The sequence below is a fragment of the Euprymna scolopes genome, chromosome 15, assembly GCF_053919585.1.
Source record: "Euprymna scolopes isolate OS-2025 chromosome 15, ASM5391958v1, whole genome shotgun sequence".
Lineage (NCBI taxonomy): Eukaryota > Metazoa > Mollusca > Cephalopoda > Sepiida > Sepiolidae > Euprymna > Euprymna scolopes.
The window spans coordinates 111,143,173-111,165,767 of record NC_136496.1 but is presented as its reverse complement, the minus strand read 5'-3'; the positions used below and the strand labels follow the sequence as shown (position 1 = coordinate 111,165,767).

General features: G+C 33.7%; 1 protein-coding gene across 1 annotated transcript in view; it reads left to right on the top strand.

Moving 5' to 3' along the window:
- LOC145294067 (exocyst complex component 3-like) overlaps positions 1-22,595 on the top strand; it is a 100,295-nt gene that overhangs the window by 7,716 nt on the left and 69,984 nt on the right. Inside the window, exons 5-11 of the mRNA XM_080141068.1 lie at positions 915-1,005; positions 3,898-4,004; positions 4,985-5,066; positions 10,483-10,631; positions 17,217-17,330; positions 18,810-18,915; positions 22,149-22,232. Of these exons, the coding sequence (XP_079997194.1) occupies positions 915-1,005; positions 3,898-4,004; positions 4,985-5,066; positions 10,483-10,631; positions 17,217-17,330; positions 18,810-18,915; positions 22,149-22,232 (733 nt within the window). The remainder of the gene's footprint in view (positions 1-914; positions 1,006-3,897; positions 4,005-4,984; positions 5,067-10,482; positions 10,632-17,216; positions 17,331-18,809; positions 18,916-22,148; positions 22,233-22,595) is intronic.

The window sequence follows — 22,595 nt, the reverse complement described above, 5'->3', positions numbered from 1 at the left end:
AAAAAATGAAACATCCAAGATGACTATATAATAATAGTGGTTAATTTTTGATGAAATCCCTTATTACAGCATCAGTGAAGAAAAAGATTACCTTAGATAACATATAACATTTCAGTGTAATGCCTACTAAAGAGAGAACTTGAATGTCTACTAGACAATACGTTGATCACATGGGAGAAATAGAGGTGTCTAAAAAACCCAGAAATATCCAAGATAACCATATAATAACATTATACTTACGAATAGTGTCATGGCCTGCTTGTAAGTCAACACTCTTTTAGTAATAAAATTGTATATTGTTGAACATACAATTGACTTTAACTTTTTGTTAGTAATTAACTAGCGGGGGAGGAGGGCGGCTTTGCCCAGTCGTGAAATACGCTTAAATATATTTTAATTTGTCCAGATTTTGTATATATTATTATAAAGTCGTGATTTCAAAAGTAAAAAAAAAAGTATTTGGGTGCCATTAGCTAGAATCGAAACCAAAAGCAAAACTGTAGCATTCAAAGCTGGTGATGTTACCACTGTACCACGCATATGAACTGATTAAAAATAAACTAAAATGAATGTACAAAATGTATGATGAATTTTTAAATTTTGACCCCTTTTTGACTCCTTAGAAATTATTTTAATCAGCTAAAGACCCGTAAAAGAACGGTGCATAAAAAAATCTAATCGTTTGAGGCCTCTAGCAGCAATTTTTGTTTCAGAAGAGATAATTTGAAAATATGGAGGCAGACAGACATAGTGAGTTTTATAAATTAGATTTCTGATGAAACCATTTATTACAGCATCAAATTAATACACACTGAAGAAAAAGATTAGCTTAGATGACATGTAAGGGCTTTTACTGCCGAAAATAAACCCATTTTTAATAATGTTATCAGCGTGTTTTTTTTTTGTTGTTTTAGCATGGATGAAATTGATGAATCCTATAAGTCTATAACATCACTTGAAGAAAAACTAATGCGTGTGCGTGATGAAAACTCTACATTTTGTCAGGTAAGATTTATTTCTTATCAAAAGAAAGAAAAATATAATTTTAACGATTCAAAGACCAGTACAGATTTTGGTCATTGTACAATTTAATCAAGACATTAAAAAATGAAAATGTCGAAAAAGGTTATATTGTATGTATCTATTATGGAATGAAGTTCTCCAAAATAAATTTCAGTTAATTTCGTTAGGTAATTTTTTTTTTTTTTTTTTTATACAGCGAAAATAATTGTTATAATGTTATATAGCAAAAGGTTAGCTTTTTAGGAAGAAAAGCTAGTATTAAAGATGGGGAGGGAGTGTTGGTGCTTTAAATTGAGTTATCTCCCCGTGGCGTGTTAAAAAAATTCAGATGGCTGGCTTCAACGTGCAGTCATAAAAACATGTTTTTTGGCCGTAAAAAAAAAATAAACTACTCAAATAAGGTGAAATTTTTTTTTCAGGGATCTTCAGTTCAAAACGTACAATATAACCTTTTTTTTTTTTTTTTTTCTGATATTTTCATTTTTTAATGTCTTGATTAAACTGTACAAGTACCAGATATATTTTTTCATAAACATTTATTTAAAATTCAAGTTTTCAACTCTTATAAAATACTTCATCAGGAAAATACTGACAATATTTTCTTTTCTATATTTTTACATGCCATGTCGTTATTGCTTTAGTACAATATTGAGTTGGTTACGAAGATTGAGGTTTAAATGTTTGAGTCGGTGGGAAGCATTCTTATATGGGTTGAAAATTTTAATTTTAAATAAAAGTTTATTCAAAAAAAAATCTGCACTTGGTATGATCTCTGAGCTATTAAAATTTAAATTTCAAAACTGCAGTGCTTTCTAACAGTGAATTATTCTATTACTACTAGAAAGAAAAATGTTGATTCAATATTTACCTTTTTATTTGTTTTGTTTTCATTAAATGTTATCATTGACAAAGATATGCAATAAATTGTTTATAACACAATCTGCTTCTTAAAACATGCATATATATTTTACATTTATAAATAACTAGCGGGGGGTACCCGGCATTGCCCGGGTGTTTGTAGGTGTGTGTGTTGGGGGGGGGGTAAATCAGAACCAAAAGGAAACTTAACGATAGCGATTTAAAAAAAAAAAAAAAGATGGGGTTGGGGGCATGTGGGCTCGAACCTTGAGGCCTATAGACTGAGCCTGAACATCTGCGCTACGGTGACAATGTTAATGTAAGAGCGATTAAATTGAGTTAAGTCAAGGAGGTTTGATTGACAGCTGGACGCTTAATGAGGTCATCGCAGGAGCGTTATGATGACGGGGCAGTTTTTTTTTTGGCGTTTGTTTACTTTGTTTCACTGCGGGATCGTTTTTTTCATTTACTGCGGGGCAGTTTGGGCTTCCCCAAGATGATGGGAGGGGGGAAACCAGGTCCCCATTAAAAGGGGATTGTCCAAATTGAATAGCAATTGTTTGATATAAGGAAAAAACCGTATTGATCAAAGCTGATTGCTTTTGGACGTTCCGGCAATCGCGCTGGGAACGATGCAACAACCTTCGTATCAGTTTCGCTTTTCTTATACGAAAAAGGCGAATCTACACGCGCCGATCGAAAAATGTTGAATATTTAGCTTTTGAAAATCAGGCAAATTAAATACACATGCGACCCCCGTTCGTAACTCGTAGATATTATGATTTCAACGGGATATAAAAAGTTTTAAAAATGAGTGACGGCCTCAAGAAGCCGCCGGAAAAAATCCTTTTGCGGACATACACAAAAAGCGAATATACATACATACACACATTTTCGCTTTTATATATATAGATTAGCCGGGGAGCTTTGCCCAGCCATAAAATATGCTTAAATATGATATTTTAATATGTCCAGATTTCGTATATATTTTTATAGAGTCGTGATTTTAAAAGAAAAAGTATTTGGGTGGCATCAGCAAGAATCAAAATTGAAAGCAAAACGTTAGCATTCAAAGCTTGTGACGTTAGCATTCAAAGCTTGTGACGTTACCACTGTACCAACGTGACCTGCATATGAACTGGGTAAAAATGAATTAAGATAAATGTACAAAATGTATAAGGATTTTTAAAAAATTTTGACCCATTTTTGACCCCTTATTTTAACCAGCTAAAATTCATAAAAGAACGATCCATAAAAAATCCAATCATTTGAACGTCCTAGCACCACTCTGGAACTTTTAGTTTCTGAGGAGATTGAGTTTGAAAATGTCCAGACAGACAGACTTTTATATATCAAATTAACAGGTCGCCCAGCATTGCCCGGTCGTAAGATACACTTTAATATATTTTAATTCATGCAGACTAATCCCAAGTACTGATCCAACAAAATCATGGATGATCTAGTTTAAGCATAAATATAGTAAAAAATGACACAGTTTAACCATAAATATAGTAAAAAATGACACCGTTTAAGCATAAATATAGTAAAAAATGACACCGTTTAAGCATAAATATAGTAAAAAATGACACCGTTTAAACATAAATATAGTAAAAAATGACACCGTTTAAGCATAAATATAGTAAAAAATGACACCGTTTAAACATAAATATAGTAAAAAATGACACAGTTTAAGCATAAATATAGTAAAAAATGACACCGTTTAAGCATAAATATAGTAAAAAATGACACAGTTTAAGCATAAATATAGTAAAAAATGACACAGTTTAAGCATAAATATAGTAAAAAATGACACCGTTTAAGCATAAATATAGTAAAAAATGACACCGTTTAAACATAAATATAGTAAAAAATGACACAGTTTAAGCATAAATATAGTAAAAAATGACACAGTTTAACATGAATATACTAGTACATATATTAATTTAAATTTATGTTCAAAATTTGTATTTGGCTCTTGTAGCAGTTTTTCTGTACTTTGTCTTTAATTTATTTCAGCTGGCAGCTGCAGTGGAAAATCTGAAGCACATTTTTCAAGTGCCGGAAAGTGTGAGAAAAACCCAAGAATTAATTAATGACGGCAAATTGTTGCAGGCACACAAACAGTGAGTTCTTTGCAGAGTTTCCATTAAATCACCAAAGTTAAGCCATTTAAGCCTCATCCGTATTTGAAAATACCAGATGCTGTATGTAAGAGGATGTCAACGCCTCCCTATGAAAACTGCAAAACTCTAACCTCGTCATCGTCTCTGGTGGATACATGCAAGTGACTAAAAACCACTTGTGAATTTGATATTCTCATGAAACTTACTTCTTTGGAGGAAACTGGCTCAACCCACCTCCTGATAAGTGCTGCTTAAAAAAATGTATTTTTCAATTAAGGTTCATGGTTTTGTTTGTTTTTTTGTTTTTGATGGATGTATAGGCATAAAACTAACAGATTGAAGACTTTAAAAAAAAAAGCTTCCATTTTAATTGTTCTAATTAGCCGTAATTTGCAATTAACTTACCAAGTGACCCATCTCTTTTTATGTTTCTATCACTTTCAATGTTTCCTGACTGTATGCTATTTGCCCCTTCCAACTCTTCTTTAAAAGCTACCTTTTGCTCTTGTTTCTACCATTGTCTTTATTCATTAGCACAAGAAGATATTAACTTTCTCTCCATTGCTGCTTGTAAACCTTCACCCAGTCCCTCTCTTTCTATATTGATGAAGAAAGGCATCAAGAAAAGTAGTAATACTGTTTAACAACAGATGGAGAGAAAAAGAATAAAAAAAGATACAGCAAACAGAAAGAGATTAATACTTTGATTTTTTTTTTTTTTTGTCATTATATTTAAAAAAAATTTTTAACTGACTTTGCAAGCTCACTTTTTTCCTGATTTAAACAATCTAACCCAAGTTTGATGCATGACCCAATGGGCCATATTTTTCTTGTAATATTTAAAACAGACTTAAACACATTATGAATTAGAACACTGTCTACATATAATATCATCTCAACTATTTTTTTTTTAATTCTTATTGCCCTTTTTCTTTTTCTATGTTTGTTTTTATCCTTTTTTTTTTTTTTTTTTTTTTTAGTTTGATGGATTTGGAAATGGCCAGAGATGATCTCTTAATGGAGCTCCATCGGCAGCCACAACAAAGCCCCACAGATAAAAATGTAAATTTAAACATTGGTCTCATTTAAACTTTAACCATAAAGAGCAAACAGATTTCTAATATTTTCCATTTTTTTTTTTTTTTTTTTTAAATGAATTAATTTTCTTATCCTACCTGCTATCTCATACATTTCAACTAAGAGATTTTTTTAAAGATTCTGTCACATTAAATGCAATTGTTTATATCTCTCTTACACTTGGTTAAGCGGGTATATTTGCCAGGTAGTTTTTGAAAATCTTTTTCATGAGTCTAGTTGGATACACACAAATGAGACAAAAGTAGGTTCATTCCATTGTCAGATTTTGTTGCGGTTTACTTGATCTGTGATAGTTAATAAGATTTTCTTGTGTGCTGTGCAGTTGCTCAGTTGGTAGAGTGCTTGCCTCGCATGCAAGAGTTTCGAATCCCGAGTTCGGATGTGTCTAACTGATGAGCCCAAATGAGGGCAAACAAGAGTCCTGGACTTCCGACTTGTTGGCTTTTATGGCTCTTGTGAGCTGTGACATTGTCTAGCTGTGGAAATAATTATATATTCTCTCACATTCTGAAATTTTGATATATATATATATATATATATATATATATATATATATGTGTGTGTGTGTGTGTAAGTTTTTTGAGTTCGTTTTTCAACTCAATGGGGTTAAATTACATTTATTTTTAAGGAAAACACGTTAAAATAAGTTGAAACAAAAAAATATTGTTGACCTTGTGTATGCTTTGAATAACAGCAGTGGTTTTTAATATCGAACTTAAGACAGGGCGGCCATGAAATAGGTAAGCAGACAATCTTTTTGAAACAGGAAGTCAGAAACCGGTTTAAATGCCTAAGCAAGCAAACTTATCTGAATTGTATAATTATATAGATATACACAAACTGCATGAATTAAAATATCATGTTTAAGCACTAGGACTTGGTTAACTGGGTACATTTGCCAGATAGTTTTTTTAATTCTTTTTGATGAATCCAGTTGCTTTTATAATTATTGAAATGATGGAGATCTTCCTAAGATTCCAGTTTCTTTTCATGTCATACATAAGACCTTAGTATTTCGTTATCTTTTCACTCTCAGCTCTGTTTAATCCAGCATCATTGGGGACACTGACTTCTACTAAGGTTGCTTCTTTCTTCCTGTCCCATATCACTATGTCAGGTTTAATAGCTCTGTTTTTTCGGTATGTAGCTATAAGAATTGCATAGTCATAGTAGATCGTGTATAACTTATTTCAGAACTTTTCTTTCTGGTATATGTTCCCAGTTCTTGCTGTTTTTTTTTACATAGGAGTCACCACTTATCAAGGCTGTGAGGCCACTCGAGGATAAGGGTTATTGAGTGTACAGTAATCAATGGGACAATATCATAGTAGTCGTTATTAATGGAAATTTGGTAGATTGGATTACTTAAGGAGGTGGTTCATCAAGAATTTGTTTATGTTGGACTTGAAGACAACCAAGTTGTAGTCAGCTGGAAAACAGGCAAACGGAAGAGTTTTCCACAGGTGTGAAGTTCTAAGAAAGAATTTGTGTTCATGGGATCTACGTTTTGATTTAGGTACAGTTAAAGAGTGGGGAAAGTTATTGACAGTGGTTTCAGCTAGACGGGTGATTTTTGAAAAATATTAGCGAGGGGGGTACCAGAGATTGGAGCTCAGACGAGCACTTGCTATGGAAATAATGATAAAACAAAGACAGGCTCACAGCATCCCTTCTGTAGGAAAGAGGTTGCAGGGAAGAGAAAAGGGCATCCCCCACTAAGTTACAAAGTCTATTTTGTACTCTGTCAAGTCAGAATAAGCTGCTTCTAGCAGCTTATCCTGCCCAGATATGGCAACAATACTCCATCCCTGGACATACTTGGCTTTTATATAGATAGAGAATTGCATCAGCAGTGAGATATCTACTGGAGCAGTAGAAAGATCCTACCATTCTTCCAGCGACCTTGGCAACAGATTTGATGTACATGTTCTATTTCAGATCAGGATTAAAGGTCAAGCCCAGAAGCTTGTCAAAACATGAAGCTTCTCCAAGACGAGAGCCCTCCATTTCAATTGATATCAGATGGGGATCAGGGCGTTGATGATGTAAAGATAAGAGCTTGGTTTTATATGCATTAAAAGTAACCAGCCACCTCTTCCCCCATTGTACCATGCGCTCAAGATCCGAGGAGAGAGAATCAGAGAGAACGTGGTCATTTACAGCCTTTGATGTGTTGCCATAGATGGTAATGTCATCAGCATAGATGTCAACGAATTATTTAAGTATGTGTTTTGGGAGATCATTGATGTAGATCAGAAAGAGAGTTGGGCCCAGGATGGACACCTGAGAAACTCTAGCATTAATACTGTGAGCTTCTGATTTCTGCCCATCAACCACTACTCTTATGAGCCTATCAGAGAGAAATGATTTAATAGTTGAAAAGACACTTCCAGCTATACCATAGCTGGAAATCTTGTGAAGTAGGCCTTTATGCCATACCCTATCAAAGGCCTTTGATATGTCAAGAGCAATTGCCCTAGAGAGGAAGCCTTTGTCGAGAGATTCACTAATCCTATGAGAAAAACATTTAGCACATGCTGTAGATCTAACAGAACGAAAACCATATTGTATGTCATTAAGGAGATTATTTCTGTTGAGGTGGTTGACTACTTCCTTATTTAATATGGATTCTAGTAACTTACTCATGACACACAGGAGACTTATATTAAATACAGGGCACACTGATGAGGTTTTCCAGGGTGTTGGGAAGTAATTCTCCTTAAGACAATGCTTAAACAGTTTTGTGAGTATTGGAGCAAGCTGTGGTTGAAGCTTTTTCACCACTATAATTGTAATGCCGTCAGGGCCAGTTGCTCTACTGGAATCAAGGTTCTTGATTAGCTTGGCGACCTCATGCACAGATATTTGTATGTCGATGTTTGTATAGGAGGAAATATGAAGGGTTGATGGCCTTTGTCGCATAGGGTAGAATTAGTTGCAAAGTTCTTGGCAAATAGGTTAGCTTTGTCTGATGCTGATGAGATGACCTCAGGTCCATTGATGATGGTTGAGATAGAACACATGCTCCTGTTTGCTATTTGCCAAAACTTGTGGGAACCAAGCCACTGCTCAGCTACTTTGGATTTAACGGACTGAACATATAACTCTCTTGCATTTTTTATTATTCTTTTACAGTGGTTGCTGGCAGTCCTGAAAGCGGCTTTAGTCTCAGTACATCTGTCATCTATTACGTTGGTAGCTATGGAAAAAGTGATTCATCGCATTTTGGGGAGAACCATGGCTGGCTGTTAGATTTTTGCTGGAATTTGTTGGTTTATGCCTACAATTAACCATTCGGTCAGGTCTGATAATATAGAGGATACATCTTTTTTAAACATGGAACGCAGAGGTAGATCTGATATAAATGTACGGAAGCTATCCCAGTCAGTCACAGAGTATCGGCATACTGTACGATGGAGAGGTACGTCTGAGGACCTATTACGTTTCGTTTTTATCTTAACTGATACAACAGTGGTCGGATGATTCCAGTGGAAACAGAATGGAGGATGAACATAGCTCAGGGCAAGTTGTGAGGAAAAGGTGTAGGAGACTTGCGTACTGGCCGTCAGAGTTGGGCACACGAGTGGGTTCGTGAACAATCTGAGTGAGGTAATAAGCAATGGAGAAATCATGACAACCTCCCCTCGTCATTGGTCTTGTTTGAGTGGCTTAACTATTCCACATTGTGAACATTGATGTCTCCATAGACGTGAATGTTTGCTGAAGGATACGCAGACAGGACGTAGTTAATCTTCTCAGATATGATTTTAAAGATAGTAACTCCGCTAATATGGGGATGTTAGAGTGCAATTATGAATGCAGTAGTGTGAGCAAGTGCAACCTGGAAGCACAAATAGGGTACGTTAGGATCTTCTCTGGTGATGTCCCTACCACAAGGAAATCCGTCTTTAATGTAGGCACATACTCCATGCCCATGGCGATCTTGGGGGTCAGATTTAGAAGTTAAATTAGAGTATCCTTTAATTACAAACTCATCTAGGGAAATAGTTGGTCCAATACTAGTTTCGTTTAGGAATAATAGGTCTGGTTTAGTCTCTTGTAATAGTTTGAACCTCTGGAAGGTTGGAACGTAGACCCCTGATGTTGGAGAAGGAGACAAGGTTGTGGAGGTCTGCGTTGGAAGTTGAAAGTCTGGGTTTAATCGAGTATTTTTTTCTGGAAACCTTTCATGATTGAGATTTGGGACTTGTGGAATAGGTCGATAGACTTGCTTAGAGCAGGGCAGAGAGGGAAAGTAAGAGAGAAAAAGGGAAACAAATTTTTTTTTTTTTATTGTCTGCATTCAATATTCAACTTGTTACAGGTCGTCCAGTGGAGATATTTGCGCATTTAATTGTATCACATTGTCTAGAAGCCGTCCCACAGCAGAACCTCACAGTTGGATGTCAGGTAGCTCGCACTCTCTATTTCTGTGTTGCAGAACCTACACTTGTTGTCATTGGTGAGCCACTCATCTTTTTAAAAGCATTGATCATCAAGCCTTGATCTTGGGCAGTGATTATAATACTCTTCTGATCATAATGGATCGATCCTCATTTTAACCAGTCTATAGAGACTTCCTTATCTATGTAGTCCTGGGTGAATTTATCCAGAAAATATTTGGCAAGTTGTTGGTTGGCACACTCTTCCAGTTTTCTTTTTTGCAATGAAAGTTCTTGGTGTATTTTTGATGACTTTTTTAGTTATTTCCATAGCAGACTTATTTTCTGATTCTGTCTCATTTGTAAGACATTCTTGTCCAAAATGTTTGGTCAGTTTGTGTTTGTGTATCCAGCTAAGTCAAAACTACAAAATGAACACCCACAAATTTGGTATGTTCTTAATTAGTTGGATGAATAATAATCTAAAATTCAGAAAAACATATTCATTCTCTGGAGGTCAACCAGATCAGGTTTTGTCTGGAATAAACTGGGTTGTTTTTTATAGTGTCATATATACGGATTTGGAAAGAAAACGCAGACTCATTAATTGAAGAAATGTTTGTGTGTATATATGTGTGCATCCAGAAAGATGAATGGGCTGGACATAGGAGAAAGAGAGTGTTGAGGAGAGAGAAAGGTGGAAAATGGAGTAGGGGAAAAGAGAAAGGGATAGAAAGTGAGAGATAGAAGTTTTAAAAGAAATATTTTAATTTTGCTGCAGGCAATACTGGGTAACCCTGTTAGTAAAAAATAAAATGCTTTATCTCTTTAAGTCGACAAGATTTACACTTTTTTCATAAAATTTAAAAGTCCACTCATTCACGCCAGAAATCCAACAAAGTTGTGAATGATAGTTGTCATCATGTATCAAGTAGTAGTGATTGCAGGAGGAGATAACTCCAGCATTGCTTATTTCTCTTTTCTTTTTCTCTTTGCAGACTTTGAAGCATTATTTTGCAGATGTTGAGAAGCTCTCTGAGGCCATGGGTAAGCAGCTTTGGCTTATCTTACAACGGGCTTTGATATCCGTGAGACAAGAGCCAACGATTATTGTCACTGTTATACGGATCATCGAACGAGAGGAACGGTGAGAGATTCATTCAGTTTCCCTTTCCATTAAATTTGCAAAGATATCTTTCTTCGTCATTAAATCTTTTCATTACTATGCGCTATCTGAAGTATGTAAAAATTGTCAACTTCAGATAGCGATTAAAGTTACATAAGAAACTTTATTACATTATCATGTCAATAAGGTTTTAAAAATAGTTAAAGTAGGGGAAAAGGTAAAAAAGAGGGGAACTACTTTAGTCTATGGCATTTCAAAGCTAAATGCTTCTCATCAGAAGAGAAGAAAAAAACAGAAAATTAACTGATGGGGAATAAAAAATTTACATTATTTATTGCATCATGAAAAGTTCAAAAACAAGAAACACAAAAGAAATTATTCTTCAGGTCATATATATTTTTAAAATATATTAGCTACATACACATGTTTCTTTGCCATATGATTTATCAGCGCAGTTGGACCTGAAGAGAATTGAACTCGGGACCTTGGTGTCCAGAGGTCTAGCACTTTGCCATTGAGCTCATCCTTGCCACTAATATATATATATATATATATATATATATATATATATATATATAGTCACCATTGTACCGCACTGATGAGCTGTATTACAGCGAAGCAGTACTGTATGTGGATGACTATAAATGCTCCTTATTTTAGATTGAGCATATTGGGGAACAAAATAACTGCTGCTAGCATAAAAAGCAATGCTCTTTGTGTAAACAAATAGAACTTGGGCGTTTGGACAATGTTTAAACATTGTAATTTCGCATACCCATCTCAGCAGCAGCTAAATAGCACAATGGTGAGAAGTGCTGACTGTTGCCTAGGTGGTTGAGTTTCAATCCTGGCTTGATGTAGTTGCTTGTCTAGCCGCACTGATGAACTGTGATATAACAAAACAGTATTGCATGTGGATTATTATATATATATAGAGATTAGTTATTAGATAAAATCATTTTATTTTATTTATTAATTTATCTTTTTATTTTTATTTTACTGTTTTATTCATTCATTTTTCAATTTTTTAAAGTATATTAGCGTTTCATTTATTCATTTTTCTCATCAAATACGCTGAGCAAAATAATAGTAACACCTAAAACAACAACATGCTGAAAAAAAAACACTTGAGATGGTAGATAACAAAATTAATTTTTGATTCACAGTTCATGAATTACAACCAGAGACACAAAAACTCGCTCACCAAGTTGAGACAATAATTAAAAACCTTGCCAAAAAGGAGCTACTTCCATTGGTTTCAGTCAGACTTTTATAAATAACTTGCTGCCTATATATATATATATATATATATATATACACTAGCAAAAGTACCCATCGTTGACTGGGTTCAAAAACAGCCTACAGAAAATGGACTCTGATTTATGAAAGTATGATAGGTTATAAAAAGGAAGGATTGTAAAGAGATAACTTCGAATTTGGGGGTATCAAAACCAAAGCAAAATATGATGAAAGTAAAAATAAAATAGATAAACCCCATAATTTATTATACCATACCTGTTCACACTGAAACACTTATCACAATATTCTGTGGATCTATATTAAAAAACTTTGTTAAACTTTGTGACATATTTCCATTCTATGGAGGTCAGACGTGAACGAACACCCCATAATTTTGTTATACCATATTTCTTCAAACTGAAACATAGTTATCAAAGTATACTTACGCAGATAGATATGAAAAATCTTTATTAAAGTTTGTGCCTATTTACATTCTATGGAGGCCAGGCGCGAACGCAGACCCCACAATTTTATTATACCATCCCTATTTAAGTTGAAACATGCTTATCAATGTATTCTTATGTACATCTATATCAAAAACACTTGTAAACGTTTTTTTTTTTTAATTTTTAAATTTTTTTTCCATACTTTGTGGACCAGGCGCGAATGCAGACCCCACAATTTTAATGAACCACCGTTCTGCTAGATCAAACATACCCATTCCTGTGTCTTGATACATCTTCTATCATTATATGTAATCAGTTTTTTAAAATAGTCAACAATATAGGAGCCTATTCGTGACCAGACACACACACACATACACACACAGACATTCAGCTTTATATTATAGATATATAATTTACTGTTTTGTTTTTAAATCCTTGTTTCATGCTAAACAACTAAAAATCCCTAGGTCCTGGATATGACCTTAAACTATATCCAATGGTGAGGCCTCAGCTTGCAGGCTTTGGGGAGTGTGGAGCCACCCTTTAATTACCATTGCTCCCAGGTCCACTCTGACCCGAAGTGGTAGTACCTGTTAGGGTCCCAACTATGGGTTAAATAGAAACTGACTTGAAAACAACAAATATATTCTATTAAAAATTTTTTCTTCAACATCTTTGGATTCGGTATTAAATAACCCGAAAAGGGTTGATATGCCGTAAAACAAAAACAATCAACCAACCAACTAAAAATCCCTAAAATAATATTAGGACTAGTGTAAATTCTTGGAAGCAAATTAATACAGTGATTGCAGGAGATAATTTTTTTTTTTTTTTTTTACATGGAGTTCACCACTTATCAAGGCCCAAGGGCCACTCGGGGATAAGGTTATTGTGTGTACAGTAATCAATGGGATAGTGTAGTAATAGTATTAGAGAATTGATAAAGTGTCATTACTTAAGGGGGCGGCTCATCAGGAATTTGTTCGTGTTGGACTTGAAGACATCCAGGTTGAAGTCAGGAGGGAAACAGGCAAGTGGAACAGAGTTCCACAGGCGTGCAGTTCTACTTACTGGCAAAATAATTTTCTAACGAAAGACTTGGGATTATCTTTTTTTTTTTGTAATATAGTTTTAACAGTTAAAAATTCTCAAGATGTACATGTGTGTGTATATATATATATATATATATATATATATATATATATATATATATATATATATTCATTCCATGACTTATAAGAGTAATAGCTCAAATATAACATTCTACTAAATTGAAGGACTGTTTGAATAGATTCACAATAATAATAATAATAATAAAATGTAATAAAAAAATGTTATTTTAAGTTGCATCCACTTATGTTGTAAAACTGGCAGTAACTAATGTTTCACCTAACAATTTAATAAAAAAAAGATATTATTTTTTTTATATTTTTTTTACAAATATGTTTGTTTTATATAAAAATAGTTTTTATGATTTTGAAATTGTATCTTTTTTTTTTTTTTTTTTCTAATCACCCTAATCTAGAGGGGGCTGCTACAACTCTTGTTTTTTTTAAAGAGAATTCGGTGGACATGCATATGAAAGTCCCCCCCCCCTGTAAAATCCACGATTTACATTTTTTTTATTTTACGTCAATCTCATCGATTAAAATATTAATTGTAATTAACCCAAAAAAGTAAAAATGTGAAAAAAAAATGTTTGTTATGACTTTTATTGTCGTTGATCAGTTTTCAAATATAATGTTCTGCTAAAGTGAAGGACCGTTTGAATAAAATCACAATGATTTATATTTGTAATAAAAAAAAATGTTATTTTAAGTTGTGTGCACTTATGTTCTTCAACTGGCAGTAACTAATCTTTCACTTAACAATTTAATAAAAAAAAAGATATCATTTATGTATTTTTTTTTAAGGTTTAATTTAGACTTCTCTGCAATATATCCCAAGGAGTTTTATAATTAAATAAATTTGTGTGGTTGTGACAACAGAGAAATTCAAAGTGCAGAATAGTTACGATGAAACTGAAAATATTTTTTGTTCTGATTACAAAGTTAAACCATTGTGAATGTATTCAAATGACCCTTTATCTCGCTATGTCATTTCCTCCCTACCAAAATATATATAATCATTTTATCAAAGATTTTGGAGGTGTGGATTAACTTATAAATGCACAATGATCTGTTTAGTTATTTTGTCGCTTTAATCGATTTAGAAATAACACTTATAATGTGTGAGTGACCTAAATAATACTGTAACATGGCTTATTTCTCTCTCACTCTCTGTATCTCTCTATCTCTAACTGTCCCTCCCTCCGAATGACTTAACCAGAATTAGTTTTGCGTAGCTGTTTATGAGTTCTGCTGATGATGCTGAATATATGGGATAGCATCGTTAATGATTTATGTTTTGGAGTGTAATATCTCCACAAATAAACAATGAAAGCTAAGAGTTTCTAAGCGAAATAATTACATGAATTGTATAAATAAAACATAAGAATAGTGTGTTCTTACAGAAATGATGGCCTGTTATGTAGTTGAGAACTGTTCGTTTATTGTTTGAATAACCGAATAAGGGAATTGTAGAATGCATAATTCTCAGCCAATCAGCCGTGCTGGATTTATGGACGGGAGAAATCATTATTTGTGTATGATGTAGGGGGTAAGAATATGTGATTGTGTAACAAATCTGTAATCAGTTAATGATTGCTAACACCTAGGAAAGTAAGGAAATGTATAAATGCACTTGGTGTAGAATGGTGTCGTAAGAGGACTCTGTATAGAGATGGTGAAATTTGAGCTACTTCCTCTGTAGGGTAGGATGATGATGATCATGGCACTCCTCGGCATTAACGTAATATTTTAATATTATGAAATAATGTGTATGTAATTGCATTCTATAGCAAGGTAGCGTAATGGCTAATGGCGTAAATATAATAATTTTTTATGTGCAATCTGTTGTTGTCAACCTACGACAGTTTCGTCCAGAGGGGAAAAATTGCGTCTCCTTTATTATATACAAGATTTAATCTCACCAGGATCAGTGAGATTCATCAGATCTTTGTGTTGTGTTGATATATATATAAGTAGGAAGATATAATGTTTCCCAAGATTAAATGAGGAACTTCATGTCGTCATACACTGAGCCCATAATATTTTTTTCTTTTAACGTGTCTCTTCCACATCAGATGTGGGTTGCATAGTGGCCATGGCAGCACAAAATGATTTTTTTTATGGAACTCTATCATATTACCTTTTTATGATATTCAATTTTTGAGATGAACTACAAGGACGTACTTATTAACTTGTTGGAAAGTGTGTGTCCATCCATGTTATGTGCATCTTTAGTTTATATGGTTACTAGCAAAGATACCCACGCTTCGCAGGCACTCTTGCAGTAAGTGGATGTTGTAAGAGTAACTATTTCTTAAAGTGTTTAAAAAATTTTTAACTACCTCCTGAAGTGACTGAAATCCAACTATGAACTTTAAAACAAGTAGATTATATCAAAGTGTACACTTATATTGTAAAAATTGAATTACAAAGAATCACAATGGTGTGGGCTGTAGGAGAGGTGTACACACAGACACACAAATGCTACTACTTTATATATATATATAGATATAGAAGTATGTCAAACATTTTTCTCATTTAAGAAGCTGGGAATAATTATTTCTCTTGTGTAGTAGTGTGCAGGTTACTTGCATAATACAATCTCTGGCAAAAATCATTAAATCACAGTGTGAGTTTATTACAAAAAAATATTTTTGTTTAGGGATTAAATGTTTTATATCTATTTCTTTTTTTTTTTTTTTTTTGTGTGTGAAATATCACAATATGAGAAATTTTGGAGTTAAAATCTTCTTTTTATATCATTCCATTTTCAGCCCAAACAAGGCACAGTGCCACTTTGATGTAGGGGGCTACTTACTATCGGGGACATAAATTGCAGGGATACTATGTAGGGAGTTAAGCACCAAGATGTCTATTCACATTACACTTGAACTTCTGCATGTCAGTACAGTTCGGAAAGCAGGAACCTGGAAGGGAGTTCCAAAGTCTAGTAGTTCTGGGGAAGAAACTATTAGAGTAGAAGGCTTTCTTACATCTAGGAATCTTTACTGTGTAGGGTGGGATTTTGCTGCTTGAGTTTGTCGGAGGTATTTACGTTGAGGAGGTACAATCAGAAGGGGAGGTTCATCAGAACATCTACAATTAAAATACTTGAGAAATACACATTTTAAATATGTAAACATAAAGAATAAAAAGTTATTCCAAAATGGCCATCTTTTATGTTATACTGGATAACTTTATCTAATTGTAGTGATCCTGTTTAGGGGGTCACAATATTAAGTTAAAAGAGTCCTGGTGTTTACTGTGAGCAATCAAACTATGTGTGTTTTCTCTGCTCGACAGCAGAAATATCTGGCTTACATAGTGCCAGACGAATCCATACTATCCTGGATATAGGGGTGTTAACTACCCAAGAACACTAATGTTTACGTATTTGAAGCATGTATTTCTTAATATAAAATTTTTTTTTTTTTGCAATAAACTCACGCCATGCCCAATCTCCCAAGTGCTCATTATGATCTCCCTAAACCTAACTCCTGCACTATGAAGGTGGGGGTGCATGGGCGTTATTAGAAACTATTTCACTACCAATTTTGATTGAATTGAAGAAGGGACATTTTTCTCTATCAGGATTTATGAACATTGGAATAAACATTCAGGAAATATAATAGACGTTCCAATGACACAGCAATTCAAGGTGAAACTGGACAAGTCTAGGCAACTGTATCCTCTTTTGTGTTATTTTATTCCCCCCTCCCTCTTTCCTGCATTGCAACTGAAGCATACTTGTTTTATTTATTTTATTTATTTATTTTTTTTTTCTTTTTTTGCAAAATTTTATTGAATTGCAGGATAGATGCTGCTGCTTTGAAGAAGGATGAACAATTTGGATTTCTTCCACCTGGACGTCCTAAACAGTGGCGGAAGAAAGCATTTGAAGTTTTAGAAGAAGCTATTGCTGCCAGGTAACAAAAAAATATAATCTGTCTTTTTGGGGGAGGGGGGGTTAATGATTATCTTTAAAGCCTATTACCTCAATTTGTTTATATCAACAAGGGTTTAAAAAACAGTGTAATAGTTGTAAGAATTCTAGGAAGTGGATTTTTTAATCTTTCGAGAATTAACAGATAGTCTAAATATTGGAAGACTTTAAAATAAACTTTGTCCCAAAAGCAAAACCTATTTAAAAAATATTTTATAAACTCAAAAAAGTTGAAGAGGTACATAAACGGGAGTGGTACCATTAAAACGAGTGACCTTATGAACGTCATAATTTATTTTTCTACATAGTCACCACCATTCTTAATGCACTTTTTCCAGTCTCTTTTGATGCTTATGAGGTTTATTACTATTTTTTTATCATTTAATACGGTATTTTTTGCTACGGATGACCCAACTTTTTTTTTTTTTTACTTAAAAACAACTTCTAAAATATCACCTGAAGGTTGAATATGTGAAAGATGCCGATAATCTGAGTGACATACCTAAACATTTCTTTTTAACAAAAACTGTCTCCTATATAACAATGTTACGTAAAAGAAAATAGCATGTAAAAATAAATGTAAAATGTAGAAACCAAAAATAAAACATCTTACCGTAATTCGGTGTTTTATTATTTATTTTAATTTTTTTTTTTAAATTATTAATGCCTCCGTTCAGTTTCGAAATACAAAGGATACCCCCTGTAGGGACAGCTTCGCATGTAATTGTAAGGCAAGGGTTGCGCAATCCCCAAACACACCTCTCCTGAATTGGCACTGTTTGAATCCAGTAGCAAGGAAAAGTCCAGGATGACTGGAAACAATGCAAAGATAAGCAGAGAGCACATACAGCCCCTGGAAGTCCCAAATAGTCACTCATTTAGTACTGACCAGGTTCAACATTGCTTAACTTTGATGATCCAGCAGGTACCAGAGTGTCAACATGATTATCCTGTACTTTTAAATAATAACTGCCAAGAAAAGGTTAGAATAAGTAAAAATTAATTTTTTTTTGGAGGGGGGGGGTTCAATAATTAAAAAAAAAAAAGGTTCAAAGAAAATTCTTTTTGTTTTTATTATAAAACTCGTAATTCAGCATGCAATGTTGTGATTGACTGATCGGCATGTTACGTCAGACAGCAGCTAAACTCAAGCTCTTGCTCGGCATAATCTGGCTGTTGATGTCATGTCTTAGCCAAAGCCAAGCAAACGCTGAAGTACGTCTGGTTCACAATATGCACTAATACCTTTATTTTTATCAAATGTAACAGTAACCTTCCGCTAATTTAAAACTAAACCCTTCATTTAATCTTTGGGAGGAAGGGTAGTAGACTGTCCCAAGCAAATATTCTTTCAAATGATATTAATCTCAAGTGCCACTTCATTCATGAGGTATAGCATAGTTCATTTCCATCCTTCATTTCACTGTCTTGTCAAGCACATCATTTTTTTTCCCATTTACAGAATCGAAGGGAACCAACTTGAAGAAAGATGTGATAACAAAATGTGGCTGGTACGCCATCTTGAAATTACTCGGAAATTAATGATTGAAGACTTTAGGGTTGTCAAGGTATTTATCATTCTTTGTAGAAATTTAACTAATTAAGATTCTTTGATACAAAAGTGATCGAAAATTCTTATTTTTTAGAATTGATAAAAACAAATGAACGATAACATTTGACTTTTTAGTTTAAGCCAGAAACAACTTTGTTTTCAACAGTTTAAAGGCTAATTACTTTTTTATCATTTTAGAGGACCACGATGGCATATATGCAATTAACAATTTTAATCTCTTATTGATATGTATAATAGCACTTCCAAAAGGAAGGGTTGTAATGTAGCCCCTTAACTTTCTTAAATGAGGTTTAAATTTGTTGTCATTTTGTTGTTAGTTCAAACAAAATACGAAAAGAAAACATGTACAACCATTTTTTTTTTTTTTTCAAAAGTCTTCTTGTTCATCATTATTTTAGTAGACAAACTGTTCTTTGAATATCTGTATGTGGTCACAAGTGAACTGCAGTGTACCTAGCTGCATAAATTTATCTATACGTTTCTCTCTTGCTCTGTCTTTTTGTCTATTTATCTATACTAGGAGGACCTGAGGAAATTCCATGAAATTTAATCAACAAATATGTTTTAATAAAATTGATATATTGATATTTTTCTGGGTAGCACAAAATAATAGGTTATCTTATTTTATTTTTTATTTTTGCACAGAAAAACCAATATAATTTTTTAAATCCAAACTACTTTAAAAAAAAAAAGCCCAAATTTGCGAAATTTGGTTTTAAAAAGGCTAATTTGTCAACCATGGATAAGAATATGAAAGTGACCTCCCTTAGATGTAGCTTCTTTTTTCGAATATCTAATTACTGAAAGTGTAACATACAGACTAAGGAAGGAGCAAGCAGAATCTTATACAGATCGATTTCTTATGTACTGGTTGATGTAAATAAACATTCTTTGCATTTTTCTTGTTTTTAACAAAAATATTTTCTGGTCGGAATTTTATACATACACTGAAACTTTATTTGTTTGCCGAATCCTAATAAACACTTCTCTCCATTATTCTGACGTCATAGAAATTCCTAACAACTTTTCAAGAAACCGATTCATCTTGTTATACAAGGTGATTTGAAAGTAACTGCTATAAATTTATTACTGAAATACTTACAAGAAATGAATATAATAAGAAAGTGTATAGCACAAGGTTTTATTTAGAATTCAATATCAGTGCTAGCATTCGACACTAGCTTTTCAAGATACCTGGGAACCACATTAACTGATTTCACAAGGAACTTTTTTTTCTTTTTTTACTAATAAGTTAACACTTTTTTTACCATCATCAAAATGGAATGTGAAAACAAAAGAAAAAATAATAGGATAGCCTCACACACCCCTCCCCCTGCTGCTATTCATTTCTTGTAAAAATTAATTTCAGCAACAAATTTCAAGTATAGAAGTTATTTTCTGTATTGTTGATTTAATCATCTTTCGTTGCATTGTGTTACAGATAGATAAGAAGAAATGGCCAATATCTATTTATATTATGGGTCTCAAAACTCAAACCATGAAAATCCATAGACAGTAGTCTTCAGCAAGCCCCCACCAGTCGCCATTCCACCATCGAACCCTGCTTTATCATTATTTTCATCACAAGTGCTTGTCTGAACTCCAATCTGTTGTTCCCCCGACCTGACTTTCACGAAAAACACTCGTTTAGCTGAAACCACTCAATAATTTCCCCCACTCTCTATCGCTGCCTAAATGTGGATTCTATGAACAGAATTTCTTTCCTAAAACTGTCCGCCTGTGAAACTCTCTTCTGCTGGTCTGCTTTCCAACTGATTACATTATTGTAGTCTTCAAGTCCAACGTAAACAAGTTCTTGTTGAACCGTCCACTTAAATAATCAAATTGTACTAAATTTCCACTACTAATGATTGCTATACTATTGTACCAATGACTACCATACACACTATTACCTTTATCCTCGAGTGGGCCTTGACTTGTAAAACAAAAAAAAGACCTTTTTTATGGTTATTGCTCAGGTTCTCAGCGGCTTACTAATATGCTTGTACCCCTCCTCCAGACAAAAAGGTAGGAGAATTATATCGCGATGAGTGGCATACCTGAACCATCAAAGACATTAGACAGCACCTCACTCTCCATTCTTTGATTCAGCAGGCCAGCAGTCTTCAAATGTTACTCTGTGCAATCAGGTCAAATCATTTGTCTCAAAGTTTTCCTTGTCCAGTCAAACTTTGTGTAACTTAGGACATTCATGCTTCTGCTATGCTTCATCTAGAACAGTGGTTCTCAACCTTTTTTACTCATGGACCCCTTTTCCCTTCTTTTTATCTTGGTGGACCCCTTCATAACTATTGGTCATAAGAAAATCTTCTATTTTTCACTCATATAAATTTTGAGGTTTTAATAATCAAAGAAATATTATATAATTAAGCTTTATTTTTAAATGAAAACTAATTTAATGCAAATAAAGTATTCTACAACAACTATAATAATTATAATAATGATAATAAGTTTTGTTATGTTTTGCCTGTGGACCCCCAGAAATATTTCATGGACCCCTAGGGTCTATGTGGACACTGGTTGAGAACCCCTGATCTAGAAGGATGAACAATCCACATGACCACACCCACATAATTGAATCATCCTTAGGATAACCTCCATGCTGGACAAGTGTAACGCTTTCAACAAATCCTTTAACCTGAACTGGTGCTACCGTCTGAAGATACAGGCCTTCTCACCAAAAATACACAAAACCTTGATGTTATTGGTCTTTTTTTCTCTGTTTTCCTTTGCAAAACTCAATTATGTTCTGCAAAGTTAAAAACAACAATTTTCCTCTACAAAACAACCAAACCAAACACCATGAATAAAAAGTTGAGAATGTAAATAAATTGAAGTATAAAGATTTTTACTGGATTTGACATGAAATAATTGCAAAACAGTTGATATGTTGTAAAGCAAAACAACCAAATCTTTAACCTATTGAGTCAGATTCAAATATTAATGTTGAATCCAGTAATTTTGGGAAAAATTTTTATACTTCAAAAGGCAACAGATGACTGAGCAAGAGTCGTGCATTCACTATCAAACAATGTTACACCTAACACAGCTGTTATACAATTTATCTTGGATATAGAGGACAGTTCATAATGTTACCAAAAGCAACAATTCACAGAATTACAACCAAACTTTCTAGCAATTCATCTCAACCAGTTTTGTTTATATTTCTTTATTAGTTTATAAGCTTTTTTATTGTTTTGTTTATAGACACTTTTCCCGCCAATATTTCCACCTGAATACGACATTGTGAAACTCTACGTTCGAATGTACCACCAGTGCTTAACCGTACATGTAAGTAAATTAAATATCTTTTTGTATTCTAGAAAATTAGAATATTTTATTTTATTGTTTGTGTAGCGACACGTGTTAGAACCACTTCTCCAATGCTAACAGCTGGTGTGGAAAACTCCTTGAAAGGTAGATTTAAGTTCCTGTTGATGATTATTGTATGCCAGAATCAGGTCCCCTTGCATTCTCTGCTACTTAAGTGAGAACTGATTTAGTTTTTGAAGTCTGTGTGTTATACATTGAGACCCTATGCCAGTAAGTAACGATTCGTAACTAGTATGATTTTCGATGAGGCTTATCTAATAGATGTCAGGATAATCTGGCGGCAAACGAAAATAAGGCCAGTGAAGCCAGTGTGATTGAGGC